The sequence below is a fragment of the Panthera uncia genome (genome assembly GCF_023721935.1).
Source record: "Panthera uncia isolate 11264 chromosome A3 unlocalized genomic scaffold, Puncia_PCG_1.0 HiC_scaffold_12, whole genome shotgun sequence".
NCBI classification, from domain to species: domain Eukaryota; kingdom Metazoa; phylum Chordata; class Mammalia; order Carnivora; family Felidae; genus Panthera; species Panthera uncia.
The window spans coordinates 19,816,564-19,840,139 of record NW_026057579.1 but is presented as its reverse complement, the minus strand read 5'-3'; the positions used below and the strand labels follow the sequence as shown (position 1 = coordinate 19,840,139).

At 37.6% G+C, this 23,576-nt stretch overlaps 1 protein-coding gene across 1 annotated transcript in view; it reads right to left on the bottom strand.

Moving 5' to 3' along the window:
- ASXL2 (ASXL transcriptional regulator 2) overlaps window positions 1-23,576 on the bottom strand; it is a 134,705-nt gene that overhangs the window by 47,241 nt on the left and 63,888 nt on the right. Inside the window, exons 3-4 of the mRNA XM_049651924.1 lie at window positions 10,686-10,794; window positions 6,812-6,962 (exon numbers count right to left, since the gene is read on the bottom strand). Of these exons, the coding sequence (XP_049507881.1) occupies window positions 6,812-6,962; window positions 10,686-10,794 (260 nt within the window). The remainder of the gene's footprint in view (window positions 1-6,811; window positions 6,963-10,685; window positions 10,795-23,576) is intronic.

Genomic DNA, 23,576 nt, shown 5'->3' with positions numbered 1-23,576 from the left:
TTCAAATAAAACCAACTAATGTCACCAATTAATCTCATCCTGAATTAAGGAAATCTACTCAAAACAAATGATTTTCAACAGTAAAATGGAAATAAATTCTTTTAACCTATATACCAGTGAACAGAAATGAATTGAACTAACGTAAATGTAAAGGGCGCTTTTAGGAAACGGACTTGAGCAATGAATGCAGAGCAAGGCAACCCCTTGGCTGAATACAGACATCAGGCAACCCATCTCCAAACATCCACAGGCAGTAACTGACCAAGGGGTACTTACAACCAGGCACAGTTACCAAAAAAAGGAAAATTCCATACATCCCCATACCTCCTCACCTTCCCCCCTTTAAAAACAGCCCCCAACCACTGCCTCAAGTCAGACAGCCTCTCCTCTAGGGTCCTGCCTGCTGCTCCCTTGCAGTGTGTTCAATAAACTCCTATCGCCTAGGTTCTGCCTCAGGTGAATTCTTTCAATGCCTATTGCCCCACATTTGGAAGACCCCATCCAATAGGAAGAGACATCACAATAAACACTAGTAAGTAGAAAAAACAAATCAAAGCTAGTATATTTAACTAACTGCAATTTAAATAAAAACTTGAAAGAAAAAAATAATAAAACAGAAAAACTAAGTGGCACCTGGGTGGCTCAGTTGGTTAAGTGTCCAACTCTTGACTTCAGATCAAGTCTCACGGTTCGTGGGATTGACCCACAACTGGGCTCTGGCACTGTCAGCAAGGAGCTTGGGATTCTCTTTCCCCTCTCGCTCTCTGCCCCTCTCTCTTGCTCACATGCATGTTCATGCACGTGCACGCACTCTCTTTCTCTCGTTCAAAAACAAACTTTATTAAAAAGAGAAATAAAAAAAATTTTTTAAAAGCTAGTATATTAACTCAGATCTTACATGGACAAAAGGATGAGACCAACAGCAAATGGACTATAAACAAAAATTTCTTTCCTCTTGGTATGTGGCTACAAACATTTGAAAGAGTCAGCAGGGTTGCTATTCTCTGATCCAGAATACCACATTTCTTAATCCTCCTAGTAAATTACTTTATGGGGCGCGCTGGTTGCTCAATCAGTTCAGCGTCGGGCTTCGGCTCAGGTCATGATCTTGTTTCGCAGGTTGGAACACTGCATCAGGCTCTCTGTTGTCAGCACAGAACCCTCTTCTGATCCTCTGTCCCCCTCTCTCTGCCCCTCCCTGCTTGTACTCTCTCTCAAAAGTAACATTAAAAAACATTACTTTAGGGGCACCTGGGTGGCTCAGTCGGTTAGGCGGCCGACTTCAGCTCAGGTCATGATCTCGCGGTCCGTGAGCTCGAGCCCTGCGTCGGGCTCTGTGCTGACAGCTCAGAGCCTGGAGCCTGTTTCAGATTCTGTGTCTCCCTCTCTCTGACCCTCCCTGTTCATGCTCTGTCTCTGCCTGTCTCAAAAATAAATAAAAACGTTAAAAAAAAATAAAAAAAAAATTACTTTATGCACACCAATACCTTATAAATAATGGAGACTAGCACTAAATATTAAGTCTGATCCCTACTTCTTTCCCGTACTTTCTTTCCACAAATCCCCTTTTCCACCCAAACTTTACTTCATCATATGGCTTCCTGAAAACACTGTACACATGCTGCTACTTTCTTGCCTTTATATATGTTTTTTTTTCATAATATATCCTGTATTCCTCAGAGGTTATACCCCCAATGGAAGGAAGTATATTAAAATATTATTCTAGGGGTGCCTGGGTGGCTCAGCAGGTTAAGCATCCGACTCTTGGTTTCAGCTTAAGTCATGATCTCATGGTTTGTGACTCTGAGCCCCTGGTTGGAATCTGCACTTACAGCTGCAGAGCCTGCTTGGGATTCTCTCTCTTCCTCTCTCTCTCTCTGACCCTCTCCTGCTCATGCTCTCTCTCTCTCTGTCTCAAAATAGACATTAAAAACATCATCCTATAGCTTACACAAGCCGTAGTAACCCAGGTAAAGTTAACTATTCCCTTCTCTAATGCTGCCATAACATGACACATATAAACACTTGTTACTTATTAAACTCATTTGCTAATTGCTTCTTTTTCTATCCTTCTAGCTATGGATAGGGCCCACACCTTATTCAAATTGGTTTCCCAAATACCTGGCAAATAATACATATGTACTGGAGAATGAATGAGTGTGGCAAGCATTTTAAATAGAGATAATTCTTTCGTTTTATAAATCAACTAATGGCCTAAAGAATACTTCCCAAGTATATCCTGACCTATTGGTACTACTCCAATGTGGACTGCTCAACAGCTTAAAAGCACTCATATTTAGAGAACATATTCAGTATCTGATTAGAAACAAAAATGTTTGCTTTCTTATAAACACATAGATACAATATTAACAAATTCTGATAAAAAGATCAGCAGTTACTTACTATTTGATTTTTAAAACCCAGCAAACTAGTAGAGAAATGAGTTTTTCAGCTTAAGATTGTTTTCAGAAAAATATTTAAAATAAATTTCAGAACTTGAGGCTCATTAAAGCCAGTTTTATATAGTTTACTCAAGTAGTTTCAGATTGTTGGATAACTGGTACTACCCACTGAGTACGTGTTCAGAAAGTACTACTTTTCAGATATATTACATCATTGAGAATTTTCCATTTCAATGGAAAATACTGAAACAAGATCAAAAGGATACAGACTATCCATGCTAGATGCCTCTGAATTAGAGGCCTTAGCAAATAGACCCTGACTATTTTCTTTTTTCCTAAAGATATTTGATGGGTCCCTCTGAAGTATCAGAAATACTATCAGAGAGGTGCCTGGGTGGCTCAGTCATTAATCATCCGACTTCAGCTCAGGTCATGATCTCATGGTTCATGGGTTCGAGCCCCGTGTCAGGCTCCGTGCTGACAGCTCAGAGCCTGGAGCCTGCTTCGGATTCTGCGTTTCCTTCTCTCTCTGCCCCTCCCCCACTTATGCTCTGTCTCTGTCTCTCCAAAATAAATAAATGGCAAAAAAAAATTTTTTTTTTAAGAAATACTATCAGAAATAATGAAGCAATAACATTACAATTGAAGCTTAGCTTCCTACAATTGAAGGATTAACAACTGAAAGACTGATAACAACTGAAGTATCCAAACTGTTTTAATTTTCATCAACAGTAATCCTTCTCTTAAGGGAGAGTTCTTTTTTCACAATAGTTTTCTTTTGAGTAGTTTCATTTCTAGAAGTTAACAGACTTTTAGTTTTTTATGTACCCTCTTCCTACTCCAAGTGCAGTCTCCTTCAAACTTGGCAGGGTGTGGCTACGATTAATATTCGAACAATCCCCTAATCAAAGATGGAGAGGATACCTGGGTACCCTACCTATCCAAGTCCTAACAGTGGAGCCATCCTTAATATATGACAGAGCTAAAACCTCTGACTCAGCCACCAACCACACCAGAGAAGAAAGAGAACATCTCTCTCAAAGCTCTCTCTCTCCACATAAGTTAACTTTGCCCAAAGGAGTTTTTCTCCACAGTGTACTAATTTTTAAAGGAGACATTTCTATAAATAATCATCCTCATTTAGTAAACTTACATGTATAAATGATGTTATAGGGCAGGCAGGTCTTTGGTATTTTAAATAACTCCAAACATAGTATTTGTCATATTTCTGATTTAAAATACCTCTGCATAAGTGATAAAATTAACATTAGATCATGCCCCTGGAAAGAATCTGTAATTCCTTGTAAGTCAAAAGGTATATCTTACATAATTAATTTTTCTTTTAAGACATTTTAAAAGCAGGCCAAAATTTAACAAAACTTTTTTCTATCAGAAGATAAAAATAATACTTCTATCTTTGCTTCATGTTGCAATATTTGTATTTTATTTGGGGGAAAAGACAGAGACTTCACTTAGCTATGATCCTATTAAAAAAAAAAAAAGCAACAAAAAAAGTTGACTCTAATCATTTTTTTCTAGATTTACTCCGCCTTACCTTGGCATGGAATCCCATAAAGCTCTTCTCTGAACATGGTTTCCTGTCTGACAATTAGGAACCAAAGCTATGAACTTCTAAGTTCTTCCACTTTACATGGAAATCAATAAACTAGTTTTAATATTGGACTGAATTTCAAAGTTCTGTTCTCTGCCTATTTGGCTGAAAGGTATACCTATTACCAAGAAAGGTTCTATCGATTTTCAACTAGAAGTACCAGTTCTGCTGTCAGAGCTCTTTATTTTTGTACATAAAAGGAAGTGGGTTTTGATACTATCTCAATGTTCTTCCTGTCTTACAATGCATTTGAAATAAAATGATGTCAGATTGAGAGTAACAGCCCTAAATAAGAAAACGGAATAGGCACAATTACTTTGCTTTCCCTTTATTAATAACTGTAACTGATTTAAAACTGCTCTGCTACATGTTGCTACTAGCACTGCTAACTACAAGTTTTCCACTTTCATTTGCACTGGACTACAAAAACATTCCCAGATTACATAATATACACCTAAAAATTTACCTATCTAAGCCATACGCCATATGTACGACCCATGAACGAGAGAAGCACTTTCTATGAGAAATGAAATCATTCTTCGTTACTGGTAGCTCAGCAAAGAGTAAACATGAATTCCACATGACATCATGCGCCCCTCTTATCTTTATCTTCCAAACACCATTTAGCCCATTCTCCTCTTAGTTTACTGAACTTCCTATAATGAGAAAAGAGCTTTACAGAACATGTCATCTTAACGTAAACTGAGGATAAATACTCAATAATGTGATAATTTCTAGAAAAGCAATGAATACAAAGGCAGTTCAATAACAATTTATTTAGATCACAATTCTGAATTTGCTACTACTTCCCTGTTAAATATCTTCTATTATTATGCCAAGTATAGCACAAGGTTATGCTATTTTAGATCTATTAACCTATTAACAACGGGATTCTATTGCTATTTCTTTAACGTTTATTTATTTTTGAGACAGAGAGAGACAGAGCATGAACGGGGGAGGGTCAGAGAGAGGGAGACATAGAATCTGAAACAGGCCCCAGGCTCTGAGCTGTCAGCACAGAGCCCGACGCGGGGCTCGAACTCACAGACCGCGAAATCGTGACCTGAGCCGAAGTCGTTCGCTCAACCGACTGAGCCACCCAGGCGCCCCTCCTCTTAATTTCTTAGAGACAGGCTTTACCAAACATGTAACAGCCCCTACTCACAACAGCTACTGCTGCATATGTGGCTATTGAAAAAGAGAGACCTCCAAGACCATGATTTTGTTCCCAAATTCACTAGTCTGACCAACTTTGTTATTGATTTCTGTTTCCAGCCACATCTAGAAATTATGAATCTTGCTAACTGCTTCTCTTGCTTAATGAGTTGGCTTGGTTCCTAATCTTAGAACAACAATTTCCAAACTTAAAAGTTTAAACTGGGGACAAGCAGGAGATATAGACCCCTTACCACTTTTGGCTACACCCTCCCAAAAAAAGATCCTTAGTGGAATCTAAGGAATGTAAAGCCCTGGACCACACCTCCTTTCACTACTGACAGGGTGTGTGTATACACACACACACACACAAGAATAATTACCACAGGTACTAGCTTTATTTGACTTTATACCATTTGTTCCTAGTATGTGAGGTCTAGGTTGCTCTCTTAAGTGGTTGTGATCTTAAAGCTAAAATCCTGATTACAAAATGTGCCCAAATTGCATGTGTGGTAGCTTTACCAGAGGACACAAATGATGCCACCAATCATCTCAGTTCTCTCCAGGAGTAGCACCTGCATGAATGCAGTGATGGTAATGAATCAGACTGCTTTTCTCATACAGTTCCACATCAATAGTTCCAAAGGCACCTAAAATTAATGAATCCAGGATTCCTACATATATAACTCTCGTTTCTAGATCCAAAGAGAGTTGACCTATAACACAAACCTAAGAGGATATCCAAGCTAGGGACACTCTCGGATGTCTATTTTGTTCTGGAATATCAGTCCTTGTAAAGAAACCACCATGATTTGGCTTAAAATCTGCCCTGCATGTACAGCTGAATTTATGAATACTGAGGTGAAAACAATTTGCCCTCTTTAAGAAGACTCTGACAAGAAGCTACAGATAATCAGCAAGAATAGATAATAAAATGCATCCTTAAGTGGAAAATCCATCTCAGGTAAGTTGTAGCAACAAAGACACTATTCCCTAAAAAAAGTTTTTTGGATAAGCTATGAAGCAGACACCAAGCAGGAAAGAGCAAAGACCATCAGACTAAATTTAGGCTTTGCTAACAGAAATGAAAAGCATTCTTTTCCTAGTAAGCATATAGCTGTTAGAGCAAAAAATGCTCAAATTTTAGAAGAGAAGGTTAAAGAGACAAGAAAAAAAATTAGAACAGTCTTTAAAAAAAAAAAAAAAAAGGCTATGGCTGACCAAGAACTGAAAATAAATCCAGATAAAACCTAGAGCTATATATGGAAACCAATTTGACAATAAATTTCATATACTGAAAAAAATAAAAATAAAAATAAATAAATAAAAAAACCTAGAGCTATGTTGTCCAACCGACAGCCACTAGCCACATGTGGCTATTTAAGTTAAAAAAGAATAAAAATTCAGTTCCCAAACTGCCATATTTGAAGGGCTCAATAGACATGTGTAGCTACTGGCTATGTTGGGTTGGACCTCCATAGACACAGGACATTTCCATCACTGCAAGAAATTCAACTGGACGGTACCGATCTAAAGGGAAAGGGAAAGCGACGGACTGTCCTAGGGTCTGAAAAAAGAGGAGCTAACAAGGGCATTTGTCCTATAGCATTCAGTACTTTATTGAGAGATCAGGTGGATTTACCTTTCCTTTTCCACCTGCTCTTTTTTCCCTCCTTGTTGCTGCCACCATCACTGCTGCTGCTGCTGTTCTCAGAACTCTGGGAATCTGACTGACCATCACTGCTTTCTTCTGAACCTTCTGATAGCTCTTTCACCCCATCCGGCACATCTTTCTGAAAATGTAGGCATCCAATTAGGATTAATCATTACCATTTCAGCAAATAGGAATTAAATTTCTGATATGCATTGTTTGCAACTTAACTGTGCTGATTAATTTTTAGTATTATAGGATTCAGTAGCAGAACCAGCAATATTTTCTGAATTCCTGTCATCTCTCTTCTTTGGGTCAATTTAGCTAATGTTTCCATCTACATCCAAAGATAAAAATTATACATGACAATCATATGCAAGCACAATACAGAGGCTCAAATTAGACAAAAACTGGAAATATATTAAGTCCAAGTAAATGAGGAAATGTTCAGAATAAAACAAGTATATAATAAAAATTTTGTAAAAGGTAGATATATTCATCATCCATATACACACACACACACACACACACACACACACACACACACATTATTTGCATGTATGTACCATTATGTATTATGAATTCAGTTGAGTCTGGTTAGGAACAGATACTGTATTATTTGAATCTGATTCCTACATATTGGTTAATAAGTAGCAAGAGTCAAATATAAAAGAAATTAAAAATTTTTTTTGTATTTTTAAGTAATCTTAAAACATGGGGCTCGAACTTACAACCCCAAGATCAAGAATCACGTGCTCTACCAGAATGCCCTACCAACTGAGCCAGCCAGGCACCGCAAAAGGAATAATTTTTTTAAACACTTGGGTGCCTGGGTGGCTCAGTCGGTTGAGCGTCTGACTTTGGCTCAGGTCATGATCTCACAGCTCGTGAGTTCAAGCCCCGCATCGGGTTCTGTGCTGACAGCTCAGAGCCTGGAGCCTGCTTCTGCTTCTGTGTCTCCCTCTCTCTCTGCCCCTAACCCACTCACATTCTGTCTCTGTCTCTGTCAAAAATAAATAAACATTAAAAAAAAAACTCATAAGAATCTTTGGTTTCTACGTTGGATAGTGAGATTGCTAATCAGAAAGGATAACCTGTGTCAGCACAGTATATGAGAAATATAACAGTATATGCTGCAAGATCAAGAACTTGGAAATAAAAACTTTCTGGGTTTGAATTCTGGCTTTATCTTCTAATTATGCAGCTTTGGCCAAAGTCTTAACCTCATATGCTTCAGTTTACCTGTCTATACCATGGGGATAATAGTACCTACCTTAAAAGATTATTCAGAAATTAAATGAGTTAAATGTAAAATGCTTAGAATAGTGCCTGGCATATAATAAGAGCTTAATAAATATTAACTACTATATATGTATATAGTATATAAAAATATACACACATAAATATACATATTAATGTTATTTCTAAGGTATGAAACTATGGATGGTTCTTTTTTTCTCTCAATGTATTTTTTTTATTTTCCCACATAATTAATTTTTATAATCAGATAAAAAATAATTCCGACATGTAACCCTCCTACCTACAACTGGCACTCAGAACATTACAGCCAAGATAATAACCTCTGATCTAGTAAGGAACTGATACTTCCCACTTATGTTTATATCCTAGTGCCATTTCTAAGTCATTTCTTATGTTATATACTTTCTTAAAATACACACCCTATATTTTTGTATTCTTTCCTTCAAAATGCAGGACTTTCACAGTTAGTTGCCAGCCAGACCTCCTGACCCATAGGTTCAACAAGTATTTTAAGTACAAACATAATGCTTCTTAAACTTAAACTTGTGACCCTTTCAGGATCAACTGGTCAACTGTGCACGCCCCAAATCTCAGAATCATTTCACCTCATCATTACCAACTCCATATAGTATACATTTTATTTCTGTAATGTCCCTCGCCTCTATCTCTTCTACCACTCTCATGGTTCAGGTCAATTATCTCTTGCAAACAATCCCTGCTTTATCCTTAAATCGATCCTACTTGAATTATCTTCCTAACAGATTTGATCATGCTATTTTCCTGAAAAACCTCTGCCATCTCCTCAGCTATCTCTCTTTTTTTCTCTCTCAAACTGCTAAGTCAGGTCTTCAAAAGCCTCCAAAGTTGGATCTTTACCTCATGTTAACCCCACCCCCAACTCGTTACCACACTAGCCCACACACAGATTATGGTAACCAGTCTAATTTACTCTATTTTCCAATCCATTCTGAATCTTTCTATCTGTGCCTTTACTTAAGCTATTTCCTTATCCTTGGAAGGCCCCCCTCCCATTACTTATTTGTAAAAGTTTATCCCAAATCTTACAAGTTAAAAAAAAAAAGCTTTCTAGATCCTTCTTTTCAAAATTAATCTTTATTTCTCTACATGATCATGAGGCCTTATAGTATAGTACTTTATATCACAGTACATTTTGTCAGTATGCAATTGCTTTAATAACTACGTGAGAGTCGACAGATCAGCGTCCAGTTTCTTCTTTATGACCTCCACAGTGCTCAGCATAGAGTAGGCATTTAATTAATGTTATTAACAATATGGAAGGTCTAGAACAACTAAGACTTAAAAGAAACACAAAAAGCTCCCTGTGGGAGTAGAGTCCCTAATCACAGAAGTTTTAACAAAGTGTATAAAAAGGAGGTTTTATAGGTAAATTAGAACTTTCTAATGTTAGTGGGCTACACAAAACCACTGAACATAGTGATGACTACAGCTCAAAGCTAAAAAGAGGGGACAGAGTCCCACGTACACATGGATAACAGTCAGTGCATGCCAAGCATTAATTCTCCTCCTGCTGATAATTTCTGGCATACAACCCCTTTCCTGAATTCGTCTGGCAGAGGGCTTACCCTCAAACTCACATCAAAAGTAATCTGGGGCATCAGCCCGGAGTTTACTCTAAATCCTCTGTCCCCCTCTCTCTCTGCTCCTCCTTTGCTCATACTTTCTCAAAAATAAGTAAACATTAAAAAAAAAAAAAACAGAGTGATCATGAACTTGTGTACAGCCAATCAGAAGCCTCAGTGCATTCATTATTCAAGTATAGACACATGGGCCAAACCAAACCAATTAAACCAAATCAAAACTAACTGGAGGGCTCCCACTTCAGACTCAAGGCTCTTTTCTCTCCAGACTTACAGCCTGCAGATTTGGGGTGGACAGTGAAGTCATGTACAATAGGAGAGAGCCTGCCTGAGAATGAAGCCAAAAGAAGGACAGAGACCAATCCCCGATGACATCATTTGAGCTCCTGGATCCAGGCTGAGTTTCCTCAGAATTTATAGTTCTATAGTAAACTCTCTGTTTTAATCAAACTCCTTTAAATTGGTTTTCCTGTTTGTCACTGAAGGGACCTCAGTGCCAGAATCAGAAATCAGCAAGACTATTAGGATAAAAAAGAACAAAGACTCAGTCAGGAATCCAGTCAGATCTGGGTCCATATTCCGGTGTTTATCCTACCTGACCAACACTAAGCAAGAACTTTGGCTTTTTCTCCATTACAAAAGGAGAACTACAGCTCTGAATTTAATGGAGAATAAAGTCACAAAGTAATATAAAGCATCCAGGCTACAAGAATAAAATCACAAAGTAATATAAAGCATCAAGGTGGTAGCTCCAAGGTAACACTCATTATTCAAATGTTGTGAGGTCCCTTAAAAAGTCACTGGAAGTCATTTTCAGTTCATCCTTTCAAGATAGCATTATAATAAAGAATAAAAAATAAAATTACTTTTCTGGTCTACCTACAGATGGTTACAGATTAGTAAAAAAACTGTGCAGGATACAGAGTTGAACATATTACCTCTTCCCAATTTTAGTTTTTAAGTGACGTCCTAACAAAAATATTTACCTTCAAAGTATATACGCCCATTCTACCTGGAACCTTATAGAAGATGCCCTCTTCACCTCGGGAGTTTGTGTGCAACATTGCATTCAGGCATGCAAGAGGGGAAGTCCCACTGCAAAGGAAAAATAAAAAAAAGAACAAGAGGAACACAATGATTAGTTTCTGTCTCTGAGTATCCTACATGACACTGACTTAAGATAAAACTAACTGATCAACATCATTTCACATAAACATATTTTATAAACTATAATATCAACCTACAGAAAGGATGCCATGGAGAAATGGATGTAAAATTTATCCCCGTGTATCTAAAGAAAAATTAATTCTTTAATTTTCTTCATCCTGATGCAGTAGCTAACATGCAAGAGAACATGTACCTCACAGGAGTTATTACAAATATATTTTACAAATACTGTAATTCACTTACAATTTTGTCAATTTATACCTCCATAAAGCTAAAATTAAAAAAGAAAGAAAGAAAAAAAGAAAAATAAAGAAAGAAAGAAAGAAAGAAAGAAAGAAAGAAAGAAAGAAAGAAAAAAGGGAGCACCTGGGTGGCTCAGTTGGTTAAGGTCCAACTTTGGCTCAGATCATGATCTCACGGTTCATGAGTTCGAGCCCTGCGTCAGGCTCTGTGTTGACAATTCAGAGCCTGGAGCCTGCTTCGGATTCTGTGTCTCCTTCTCTCTCTGCCCCCTCCCCGCTCACACTCTGTCTGTCTGTCTCTCTCTCTCAAGAATAAATAAAACATTTAAAAAAAATAAATAAAAATTAAAAAAGGAAAAAAAAAAAAAAGGTTCTCCTTCATTTAGCAGAAGTTTTCACAAGCTTTACATGTCCAGAAGTAAAACGGGGGTGGGGGGAGAAAGAACACAAATATAGATTCAAACAAACAATATTAATAAAAAACCATATATATATCTATCTCCATGCACACTGATGCAACAGACTGAATCTGAGGTGTGAAAGAACACATTTATATGGTCTCATATTTATTTCTTACATTTTTATTGATATAATCGACATATATTACTCATATTAGTTTCAAGTGTAGGACACAGTGATGCCATATATATATGTATATATATATATACATATATATATACATATATATATAAAATGCAATAGTCTCTTGTACTTAGATCTATTACAAGATCACTTAAAGAGGTAAAGTAGGCTTTAGAACATTTATCTTCTTTGTAACACCTTGGTTAAATGTTTACTAATTTCAGTATACATTCACCAAACCTCTAGAGCTTTAGGTATATAATAGATTATCTGTAAAAAATATAAATATAATACTTTCCTTTCTGTTACCACATTTCATTTTCCTATCTTTTTGTACTTACCTAACAAATAGCAATATAATAGATGTGTGACATCCTTAATTTAAAAAGGTTTTTTTCCTCCTAATACCTGAGCTTATTTGTACATTTCCAGCTGTTCTCTCTCTTAATTCTCTGTTGGTACCACTCAAAAACCCAAATAAGCCTAATAGAAGAGGCTGCTAGGTATCTTGGAAATACCTAAAGAGTTGTCTATGGGGGAGAGCAGGACCATGGGTCCACTGTCTTCTGGTAGTTATGAAAGTGTTGAGGGTCAAAAACTGTTAAGAAGATGGAGGGCAACCAAGAAAATTTAAAAAAAAAAAAATTTTTTTCCTGAAGAAAGTGTTGAGACTCTCCAGGTTGATTTTCATAGTTATGTTTACATAATTTGGAACTTCCATCTTAAAAACACATATACTGCAGGGCAACTGGGTGACTCAGTTGGTTAAATATACAACTCTTATCTCAGAGTCGTGAGTACAAAGTTCCACATTGGAGCCTACTTAAAACACACACACACACACACACACACACACACACACACACACACACAATTCAATTCTAGTCAGAATTCCAAAGTTTATATCACATAAATATATAAGAAATTTCTGGGCGGGGCACCTGGGCGGGTGGCTCGGTCAGTCAGGCGACCATGATTTTGGCTTAGGTCATGATCTCATGATCTTAGGCCCCAAGTCGAGCTCTATTGACAGCCTAGAATCTGCTTGGAATTCTCTCTCTCGCTCTCTTTCTAACCCTCCCCTACTTGTGCTCGTGCTCTCTCTCACTCTCTCTCTCAAAAAAATAAATAAACTTAAAAAAAATCTCTGGGCAAAAAATGATGGGAGACTTAAAAAGATATTAAAATGTACTGTATGCTATTATTATTGAAGTAATATGTTTCTAAGACAAAATAAATAGGCAAATGAACACTCTAGACTGTTGTTAAAACAAAATACAGAAACAGCTAATAAATGTAAAAAGTGAGATTTTTGTTAACTGTACAATTCTGTACCTATCTGTATGATCTGTGTAGTAGGAAGGAGACAGGCTCATGACATGGTCACCTGTGGTTTGACTACCTAGCATCTATCTATTCCCTCTTCTGAAGACAATACCTAAAATTTCCCATGAAACATTATTCCTCTCCCACTCTCACACATGTGGTTGAGACAGATTCAACCCCCTGTGCATCACAGGTGTAAATTCAAACTGTTAAACCATGATTCCTGGTTGAAAAAGCCAATCAGTTGAAAAAGCACCCCCATTCCCCACCCCCACAGTAACAGATTCAGGAACAGACACATGACTTAATCAGGGGCAACAATCCTAGGAGCTATTTACTTGGGCATTTAAGAAAAGAAACTCCCTCTCTTCCCCTTAGCAGTAAGATGAAGTAATGCCTAAACCTTTCAATCATGTGACCATGAGGAAAGTATCTGGATTTGGGGTAAACAACACATAGGACAGACAAAGGAAGGGTTGGATAAGGATTATAGGGAAAAATACAACACCCAAAAAGGCACTGAATTGACGAAAGAAAAAAAAGGAAAACAGCAATAATTTTAGCAATGTTATTTTTGCAGTTCTATCAAGCCTTGCCTTAAGCCGATCCTACCTTTGGAACTGCTGAGATTTTAAGTCAAAAGCAACCAAAAGAAGTGTAAATAAAATAGTTTATGTTAAGTAGTGCTGGCATAGCATGTTATTCATCTGGGGACACTAATTTTCACAGCATATGCACAACATTCCAAACGGATTAAAGGCCAAACTGTAAAAAAATAGGAGATTATTAAAAGGAAAATAGTGTATCACTGCAAGATAGATAAACCTTTCTAAATAAGAGAGAAAAACCTAAAAACCACAAAAGAGAAACAATGATTAAATAAAAATAAACATCTCTATGTAGGAAAAAAAATAAGATCAACCGAACTGTAGACAGTATATGAAGCTGAAAGGAGTAACTGTGAAACAAATGGCAGACAAAATAATGAACAGTCCTACAAGAGCTGCTTTTAGGAAAACACAAACAACCAATTTAAAAAAGTGGATAAAGAGGGAGCCTGGGTGGTGCCATCGGTTAAGCATCCAACTCTCGATCTCGGCTCAGGTTGTGATCTCACAGTTTGTAGGTTCGAGCCCCACATTGGGCTCTGCGCTGATGGTGCAGAGCCTGCTTGGGATTCTCTCTTTCTCTCTGCCCCTCCCCAGCTTGTGCTCTCTCTTTCTCTCTCAAAATAAATAAATAACTTAAAAAAATTTTTTTAAGTGGATAAAGGATATGAGTAAGTGATCATAAAACATGTATGTAAATGGCCTATAGAACACTTAAAAGGAAGCCCAAACTTCTTAGTGATCAAAGGGGAAAAAATTAAATCAAGATACTGTTAATTAGACTGGAAATCAAATGAATCCACATCTTAGTTAACAGTACTGTGCTAACATCAATTTCCTGGTTTTGATGTTGCACTATGTTACCACTGGAGGAAGCTGGGTGAGGTATACATGGGATTACTTTCCCAGTTTCCTGGGAGTCTATAATTACTTTAAAACAAAAAACAAAAAATCAAATGAATTGATAAAATCCATTGCTGATAAGGTTATGGGCAAATGAGTACTCTTAAAAGACTGTTGGCAGAGCTAAAAATTACCACCTTTCCCATTCCTTCTCAGTTCTATCTTAGGGAAGTAACATGGAAATTTCCATTGAAATGAAAAAAAAATTAGGGCCCACTGATCCAATAATCCCACTTGTATCCATCCTATAAAAATAAGGCCACAAGGACTTACGGCCATATATAGGAGGATTATATCCAGCATTGTTAAAAGTGTCAAAGCACTGAAAATGGCTTAAAGTTCATTAATAAGGAAATGGTTGGCCATGTATTAGTACAGTAACCAACAAGACATCAATCAGTAACAACTACATTAATAGGGTGTCTGGTTGGCTCAGTCAGTAGAAATTGCGTTCTTGATCTCTAGACTGTGAGTTTGAGTCCCATGTTGGGTGTAGAGATCACTTTAAAAAAATAAAATCTTAAAAAAAAATAAAGTACTTTAAGTCAGAGAAAGAAATAAATAATGTGATCTAGGATCTAGTACCTAGAATCCAAAACACAAAAACAGAAACAAAACAACCCAAACCAAAAAAACTCCTTAAAGGAAAACCCAAGAAATGAAAGTAAATGATACACATCTGGTGAAAAGATGTGGTAAAAGTCTTAAAAACACCATCATAATATTTTCGTTGCAAATCTGGGTATAATTTTCCTTTAAAGGAAATAGGCAAGTTCTGAATAACCCCCAAGATATACAGAATACTATACTAATTAAAACAAAAACTTAGATTTGGTTTCAGGAAAATACAAAAAGTCAGAAAATCCTGGCAGAGTTTATTTTTAAGAATAATGAAGCAATGGCAGAGAAGTATAAAAGGCTACACTTCCCATGATGGTAGTAATAGATCTTCAAGGAAAATAACTCCAGAATTATATAATTAAATAAAAGAACTGAATAATTCAAAGAAATAGGTTCCATGTGAATGGGCGATAAAAGCCTGGTACTCAGAAGATCAATACCAACGTAAAGTGAAGTTTAAGTACAGTATGAGGTAAGTCCTGACACCTGAAGCAAGAACACCTCAAGAGATTACATAATTCATGAGACAATGCAGCTTCTAATTTTTCTTACCCATGCTCAAGAAAGTAGAGTTGGGGAGGAGGGAAAGGAACACGTGCCATAATTTTGTGCTGAATCTACCTCATGTAAAGGAATACAGTAAGATGTTTCATACACAAGTCCCCAAAATAGAAGTAACTTCAGTTATACTGCCAACGGCCTTATTTAGTTCTCTTTGCAGGAAGAGTTGTAACTCAGCAGTATTGAGTAGGGCTGAAAAGACCTGAGGTTTGTAATTACACTGCTCAGGTGAAACATTACATATAGAAACTAATGAAAGGAGGCATCACCATGTGGCAAAAAAAAGCCAGACATATATTCACACTCATCTGAATACAGATCTGAGAGTGGCCACAGGCAAGTCACTTTAAATGCCCTTAATCTTCATTGTCTCCTCTGTAAAATGGGGGTAATACCACCTACTCTGTAATTTGACTGCACAGATTATAGGTAATATATATAAAGTGTATGTCAGAGAAGAGATTCACTAACTGTGGTAATGACCCTAACGGCTTGCTCCCCCACTCCAGTCTCATAGTATTCCAGTGTTCCCTATCTCAAGAGACAGTAAATTTACCTTCACCCCCATCAATTCTCCACTCTGAAGCCAGGGTAAAAGTTTTAAAAACAAATATGATCATGCCACCTCGCCTAGCTTTAAAATTCATCCACGATATCACAATGTCTTAGAGTCAAGTCCAGAATTATTTTTGTTAATATATCTTTTTTGAAAGAATGCAAGTGGGAGAGGGGCAGAAAGAGGGGGACAGAGGATCCCAAACAGGCACTGCACTGACAGGCTGACCGCAGCAGGCCCAACGTGGGACCTGAACTCACAAACTGCGAGATCATGACCTGAGCCAAAGTCGGATGCGCAACAGACTGACCCACCCAGGTGTCTCCCAAGTCCAGAATTATTAATACAATCTGGCCATGATCATTTTCCCACACCCTCTGCTCCAGCCTACTCAAGCACAACACAAATCTAATTGTGAGAAAACATTAGACATAACCAAACTGAGGGACAGACTACAAAACAGGTGGCCTGAGTTCTTTAAAAATGCCAACGTCGTGAAAGACAAAAATTAAAGAACAGCTCCCCAGTTAAAGGACTATAAAGATACATGAAAAAAATGCAAATGTGTGATATCCTGAATTAGGGTATCAGTGGAAGAATTACCAAATCCGAATACATTGCGTTCGTTAGCTTGTAATATTATATCAAAGTTAGTGTCCTGATTTTGAGAGTTACATTGTGGTTATGTAAAGGAATGTACTTTCCTTTAGAAAACACACCCTGAAGTGTTTAAATGTGAATAGGGCATTAAGTCTACAATTTAATCTGACATTTCAGAAATACAAATTAGATAGATATAATGATAAAGTATAAAATGTTAGCATTTGGGAAATTTTGGTAAAAGTTAAAATTCTTCCTACCACTTTTGCAAATTTTCTTAAAGTCTGAAATTAATGTGTCAAATAAATAAAAAGCTAAAAACATGCACTGTGTATGAGAAAAGCTATGGAAACAATATGGACCAATACAAAAGTATCAAGTACTTATAAAAGCTACAATATGATTAATCTCAAAAACCACATACGATTCCATTTATATGAAATATCTAGACATGATCTACAGACAAAAGTAGATTAATGCCTGGCAATGAGAACTTCTATTAACTGTATACGTGTATGAGGGATCTTGCCGGGGAGATGGAAATGTTCTAAAACTGCATTATGCTGATGGTTGCCGAACCCAGTAAATTTACTAAAAATCATTGAGCTGTGCACTTAAAATGGATGAAGTTTATGTTACATACACCATACCTCAATAAAGTTGTTTTGTTTTTGCTTTTAAGTAGGCTTCCCACCCAGCACGAGCCCAGTGCAGGGCTTGAACTCATGACAAGAGTCAGATGCTTAACCAACTGAGCCACCTAGGTGCCTTCAGTAAAGTTGTTTTAATCTGGTTTCTCATTCATCCAACATTTACAAAGCAGCTATTCTGTAACCACAAGGTAGTAAGTGCTGGTGACATAAAAAAGGAAGAAGTTTCCATAAGTACACATTCTTACATTTTCATTAAATAAATAAATAAATAAATAAATAAATAAATAAATAAATAAATAACAGAACTGGCACTGAGCAGAGCCAGATAATATGAGGTCTTCATTTCCTAGTGCGTGCACACACACTATAGGATCATTTAATTTATGATTAACTGATATTTCCCTCCCACCAGAGAGACGAGGCAAGTTGGTGCAAATTTTAAATGTTTAGTAATGTAAAATAATGTACCATATTTGCAATTTTGCTATCAGCACAAGAACTGAACACAATCAGGGGCACCTGGGTGACTCAGTCAGGTAAGCGTCTGACTCTTGATTTTGGCCCAGGTCATGGTCTCACGGAGATGGAGCCCTGTGTCAGGCTCTGTGCTGACAGGCTTTGTGCCTGCTTGGGATTCTCTCTGCCCCTCCCCCGCTGGCATGCATGCATGCTCTCTCCCAAAATAAATAAATTTACATTAAAAAAAAGAACTGAACACAATCAGAAACAGCTATATATAAAATTTACCAACTCAACCATTTCTGTGTGTGTGCACTTCACTTACACTTAAATAAATTCATACCACTTACACAACCAACCTCTAGAACTCTTATCTTGCAAAACTCAAACCCTATGCCCATTAAACACCTCTCCATTTCTCCCCTACATCCAACCCCTGGCAACCACCCTTCTATTTTTTGCCTCTATAAACAGTAAGTGGAATCACACAGTATTTCTCCTCCTCTGTCTGGTTTATTTCACTTCGTACAGTGTCTTCAAATTTCATCCATGTTGTAGCATATGTCAGAATGTCCTTTTTTTATTTTAATGTTTATTTATTTACTTGTTTATTTTGAGAGAGAGCAAGAGAGCATGCGCAGCAGAGTGGAAGAGGGGCAGAGAGAAAGATAGTGAGAGAATCCCAAGCAGGCTCCATGCTGTCAGCACAGAGCCTGACTCAGGCTTGATCCCACGAACTATTAGATCATAGCCAGAGCCGAAATCAAGAGTGGGATGCTTACCTGAGTCACCCAGGTGCTCCAGAATTTCCTTCTTTTTTAAGGCTGAATACCAGTCCACTGAATGTATATGCCACATTTTGTTCATCCATTCATTCATTAATGGACATCTGGGCTGTTTCTATCTTTTGCCTATTGTGACTATTGCTATTATGAGTATTGCTACAAAAATATGTATTCAAGTCTCTGCCTCAATTCTTTTATGTGTATACCCAGAAGTGGACTTGCTAGGTCAAATAAAATCCTCAACTCTTACTCATTCTTTACCTTATTTTCAGTTTATGTAACACCCACAGATAAAAATCAGGTAAATCCAGGGGCACCTGTGTGGCTGAGTCAGTTAAGCATGCGACTTTGGCTCAGGTCATGGTCTCGTGGTCCGTGAGTTTGAGACCTGCATCAGGCTCTGGGCTGATAGCTTAGAGCCTGGAGCCTGCTTTGGATTCTGTGTCTTCCTCTCTCTATGCCCCTCCACCACTCACATTCTGTCTCTCTCCCTTAAAAATAAATGGATATTTTTTAAAAAATGGGGGGCCTGAGTGGCTCATTCGGTAAAGTGTCCAACTTCAGCTCAGGTCATGATTTCACAGCTTGTGAGTTTAAGCCCCATGTCAGGCTCTGTGCTGACAGCTCAGAGCCTAAAGCCTGCTTTGGATTTTGTGTCCCTCTCTCACTCTGCCCCTCCCTCGCTCATGCTCTGTCTGTCTCTCTCTCTCTCTCTCTCTCTCTCTCTCAAGTATAAATAAAACATTTTAAAAAATTAAAAAAAAAAAAGAATCAGGTAAATCCACAGATTGACAAGGAGCTTCACAGGTCATCTAGCCCATTTACTACAGATGCTTAGAGCTCCTCTGAAAACATCAATAGGTAATTGTCCAATCTTTTGCACAAGCATTTGAGGTGGTGGAGGCTAACTATGTCCTCAAGCATTTCCGATCATTTATATTCTTCCTCAAGCTTAGCCAAGTGTGTCTTCCCATAACTTCATTTTTAGTCTTGATTTTATGCTGGAAATCAGTGGCTATCACAGTGGAAAAAATCTGGGACAATCTTTTCTTTCCTCTTTGTTTTTTTCTGTACTGTGAATTTTCCAAAATGACCTTGAAATAATTTATCTTTGTAGTGGGGGGAAGAAGTTTACCATTATTTCTTCATTATTCCATAGGACAGTCCTTCCAGTACTTTAACACTCTTCATAAAATCCTAAAGTCTATACCTTCCCATATTTGTGGTTCTCTCCTCACTGGCATCCCCTCCTGCAACCAATTTAAAGAAATTGAATAAACTTTTACTGTTCATCCTCAAAATTCTCCAATATCCTCCAGTATTTATTATGCTCATTTCAAGCCTTTGATAAAGAGCTTTAAGAGACTTCACCAGTGTAGGGGCGCCTAGGTGGCTCAGTCGGTTAAGCATCGACTCTTGATTTTCGCTCAGGTCATGATCTGGCAGTTCCTGAGTTGGAGCCTTGCATCAGGCTCTCTGCTGTCAACAAGGGCCAGCTTTGGATCCTCTGTCCCTCTCTCTCTCTCTGCCCCTCCCCTACTTGCGCTTGCTCACTCGCTGGCTCTCTCTCAAAAATATATAAACATTTAAAGAAAAAAAGAAAAAACAGACTTCAACAGTCTAATTTATTTATTCCTACTGATATTTCCCCTTGTAATAATTTACCCATCCTAATTTCTAATCTCAATCTCTTGTTCATTTTTCTGTACTCCCTCCTACAGAATAGGCTTGTCAAAACTAGGCCTCAATTAATCAGCTTCCTTATCTCTGACGGAACTATTACACACTCTATATTTATCCTTCAAAGCTCAATCCCTTGAATTTCAATAGGATTAAATAACAGACTCAGACTTCCAAGGTTAAAAGATATGTAGAGTCATCTAGTTCCCCAGATACTTGAATGCCCTATTTCAGCTTAATTTTAAATATAAAAAGATAATAAACATAAGAATCTTTCACTCAACTGATACACTTATGCACATATCTATACAGACATAGATGCACATGCACAGTAATGATTATCCACATACGAACTGAAAATTTAACCTAAGTAACTTGAAAACTAAGGATGAACTGATTTTTATGGCATGCTTACCTGACAGAGCACATAGAACAAAACAGAACTCAGCAGAACCCTTATGTTGAAAAACAGGGAGTTTAGAAATCACTAAATTAATAAATAACCTTGGTAGGTTTTTAAGTCACTGGAAATTTTTGTATTCTTAGAAACCCTTTCATTAAAGTCTTTTGTTTGCTCTCCCTTGGTCATGTTATCAGCAATTCTTCCAACAAGAAATTCATTTGGGTAACAACGAATCTAACTTTTAAAAAGGAAATAATATTGGGGCGCCCGGGTGGCTCAGTCAGTTGAGCTTCCAACTTCACCTCAGGTCATGATCTCACAGTCTGTGAGTTCGAGCCCTGCATCGGGCTCTGTGCTGAAAGCTCAGAGCCTGGAGCTGCTTCGGATTCTGTCTCTCCCTCTCTCTCTGCCCCTCCCCCGTTCATGCTCTGTCTTTCTCTGTCTCAAAAATAAATAAACATTAAAAAATATTTTTAATAAAATAAAATATAAATAAAAAGGAAATAACATAAATGTAAAGTTTTTCAAAGTAGCATGTGACGCATCCATACTTTAATGAATTAGTTTCTTCAAACTATTTTCCTCCCCAAACACACCATGAAACAAATGGGAAAGGATCACTGGACAGCTGAAAAGGTATTGAGGGAAATTTTTAAACAGGCATTTTTGGAGAAGCCCTTTTGGGATCCCAAAATGAAAGGTCTGGATTAGCAGAGTAGCCAAAGGGCATAAAACAAATAAGAGAGTAATCTAGGACTAGCATGGAGGTGGAGGTCACAGAAATAAACACAGACTCTGAAAAATGTGTTTTGTATACTGTTTACACTCTCATTTTTATCTTTCCATTTTTGACTTTTTCCCCTACTACTGTTTTCTCAAAAGCATGGTTTGTCCAGTACCAGTAAGATATAAGCAAAACCATTTCACCAGAGGAAAAAAAAGAAAACAAAAAAAAGAGCCAATGATTCTGTTTTATTTTAAAGTAAATAAAGGGGCATGTGGGTGGCTCAGTCAGTTAAGCTTCAGCTCAGGTCATGATCTCGCAACCCATGAGTTCGAGCCCCGTGTCGGGCTCTGTGCTGACAGCTCAGAGCCTGGAGTCTGCTTCGGATTCTGTGTCTCCCTCGCTCTATGCCCCTCCCGCGCTCACACTCTGTCTCTCAAAAAATGAATAAATGTTAAAGCAAAATTTAAAGTAGGGGCTCCTGGGTGGCTCAGCTGGTTGAGCTCAGTTGGTTGAGCGTCCGACTTTGGCTTAGGTCATGAACTCGCTGTATGTGAGTTTGAGCCCCACATCTGGCTCTGTGCTGACAGTGAGAAGCCGGCCTGGGATTCGCTCTCTCTGCCTCACCCCTCTCATACTCGCTCTCTCTCAAAATAAATAAACATTAAAAAAAAAAAAACAAACTCCTTTAAGAGCCTTACTCCATCTCCTGATCCTACTCAAAAGAAAAAATGAGGCAGCAGAAGCAGCACTTACATTTTGGAGTCAGACAGATGTGGATTCAAGTTTTATCACTAACTAGCTATGTAATTTCTTACTGCTTCAATGTCTTTATCTATGAAATAAAGACTTCAGAGGGTTTAAAATTAAATAGATCAGGGGCACCTGGATGGCTCAGTCAGTTAAGCGTCCAACTCTTGATTTTTGGCTCAGGTCATGATCTCACAGTTCGTGAGCCCGCATCGGGCTCCACGTTGATGGTGTAGAGCCCACTTGGGAGTCTCTCTTTTTCTCTGCCCCTCCCCCGGCTCACCCTTGCTCATTCGTTCACTCTCTCTGAAAATAAATAAACTTAAAAAAAAAAAAAAGATTTAAAAGATCATATGCATAAAGTACCTGACTCCTATCTTAGCCGGTGGCCATTTCCACTACTGATTAACTAAAGCATCTTGCTTTTCAATCTTACGAGAAATAACATAATAAAAAGAAAATATAGACTTTAAGAGAAACACAATCTTTCTAAGAAAGGTCACTCTGTAACTATTGCATATAAAAAAATACCAAATGCTTTTATTTCAGCTGATCAGGATGCTGACATGTCTTAACTGGCTGGGCCAAGTTCCTAAAGAGCATGTCTCTGAACTAAAGAGGTGTGAAGGGCTGCATATGAGGACATACTATTTGGAGTAAAACAAGTATTAGCGAAGAAAACAGAAACTAAGAATAGAATACTTGTCATTATAAGCTATGGACATAGTTCTGAAAGAAATAAGCTGGAGAGAGATTAAAATTCAACAGATTTAAGTATCAAAAAACAATCTGTTGTGATTTTGCATCTTTGCAATATTTGGTATTTTTTGTTCATTTAGCAATATAGTTTATATATCTAAACAGCCAAAGCTATTTATTACAATTATTTTCTGCTTTTGAATGGAACTCTCAGTCTTGGCATAGCCACTTACGTCAAGATTCAGAATTCTTTTTTTTTTTTTTTTTTAAGTAGCCTCAACATGGGGCTTGAACTCATGACCCCAAGACCCAGAGTCACATGATCTATTGACTAAACCAGGCAGGCACCCCAAGATTCAGAATTTTGAAGTAGTCAGTTGATTCATTAATCTTACTAATTTCTAGCATTTTCCAACTCACAGAAGTAACTTAAGAGTTATGGTAAACCTTATACAATTAAATGGTTTTAACTGCAAATGAGCTTCCCTCAAACTTAAAATAAAGACTAAAAAAGGCAAGGCAAGGCAAGGCAAGGCAAGGCAAGGCAAGGCAAGGCAA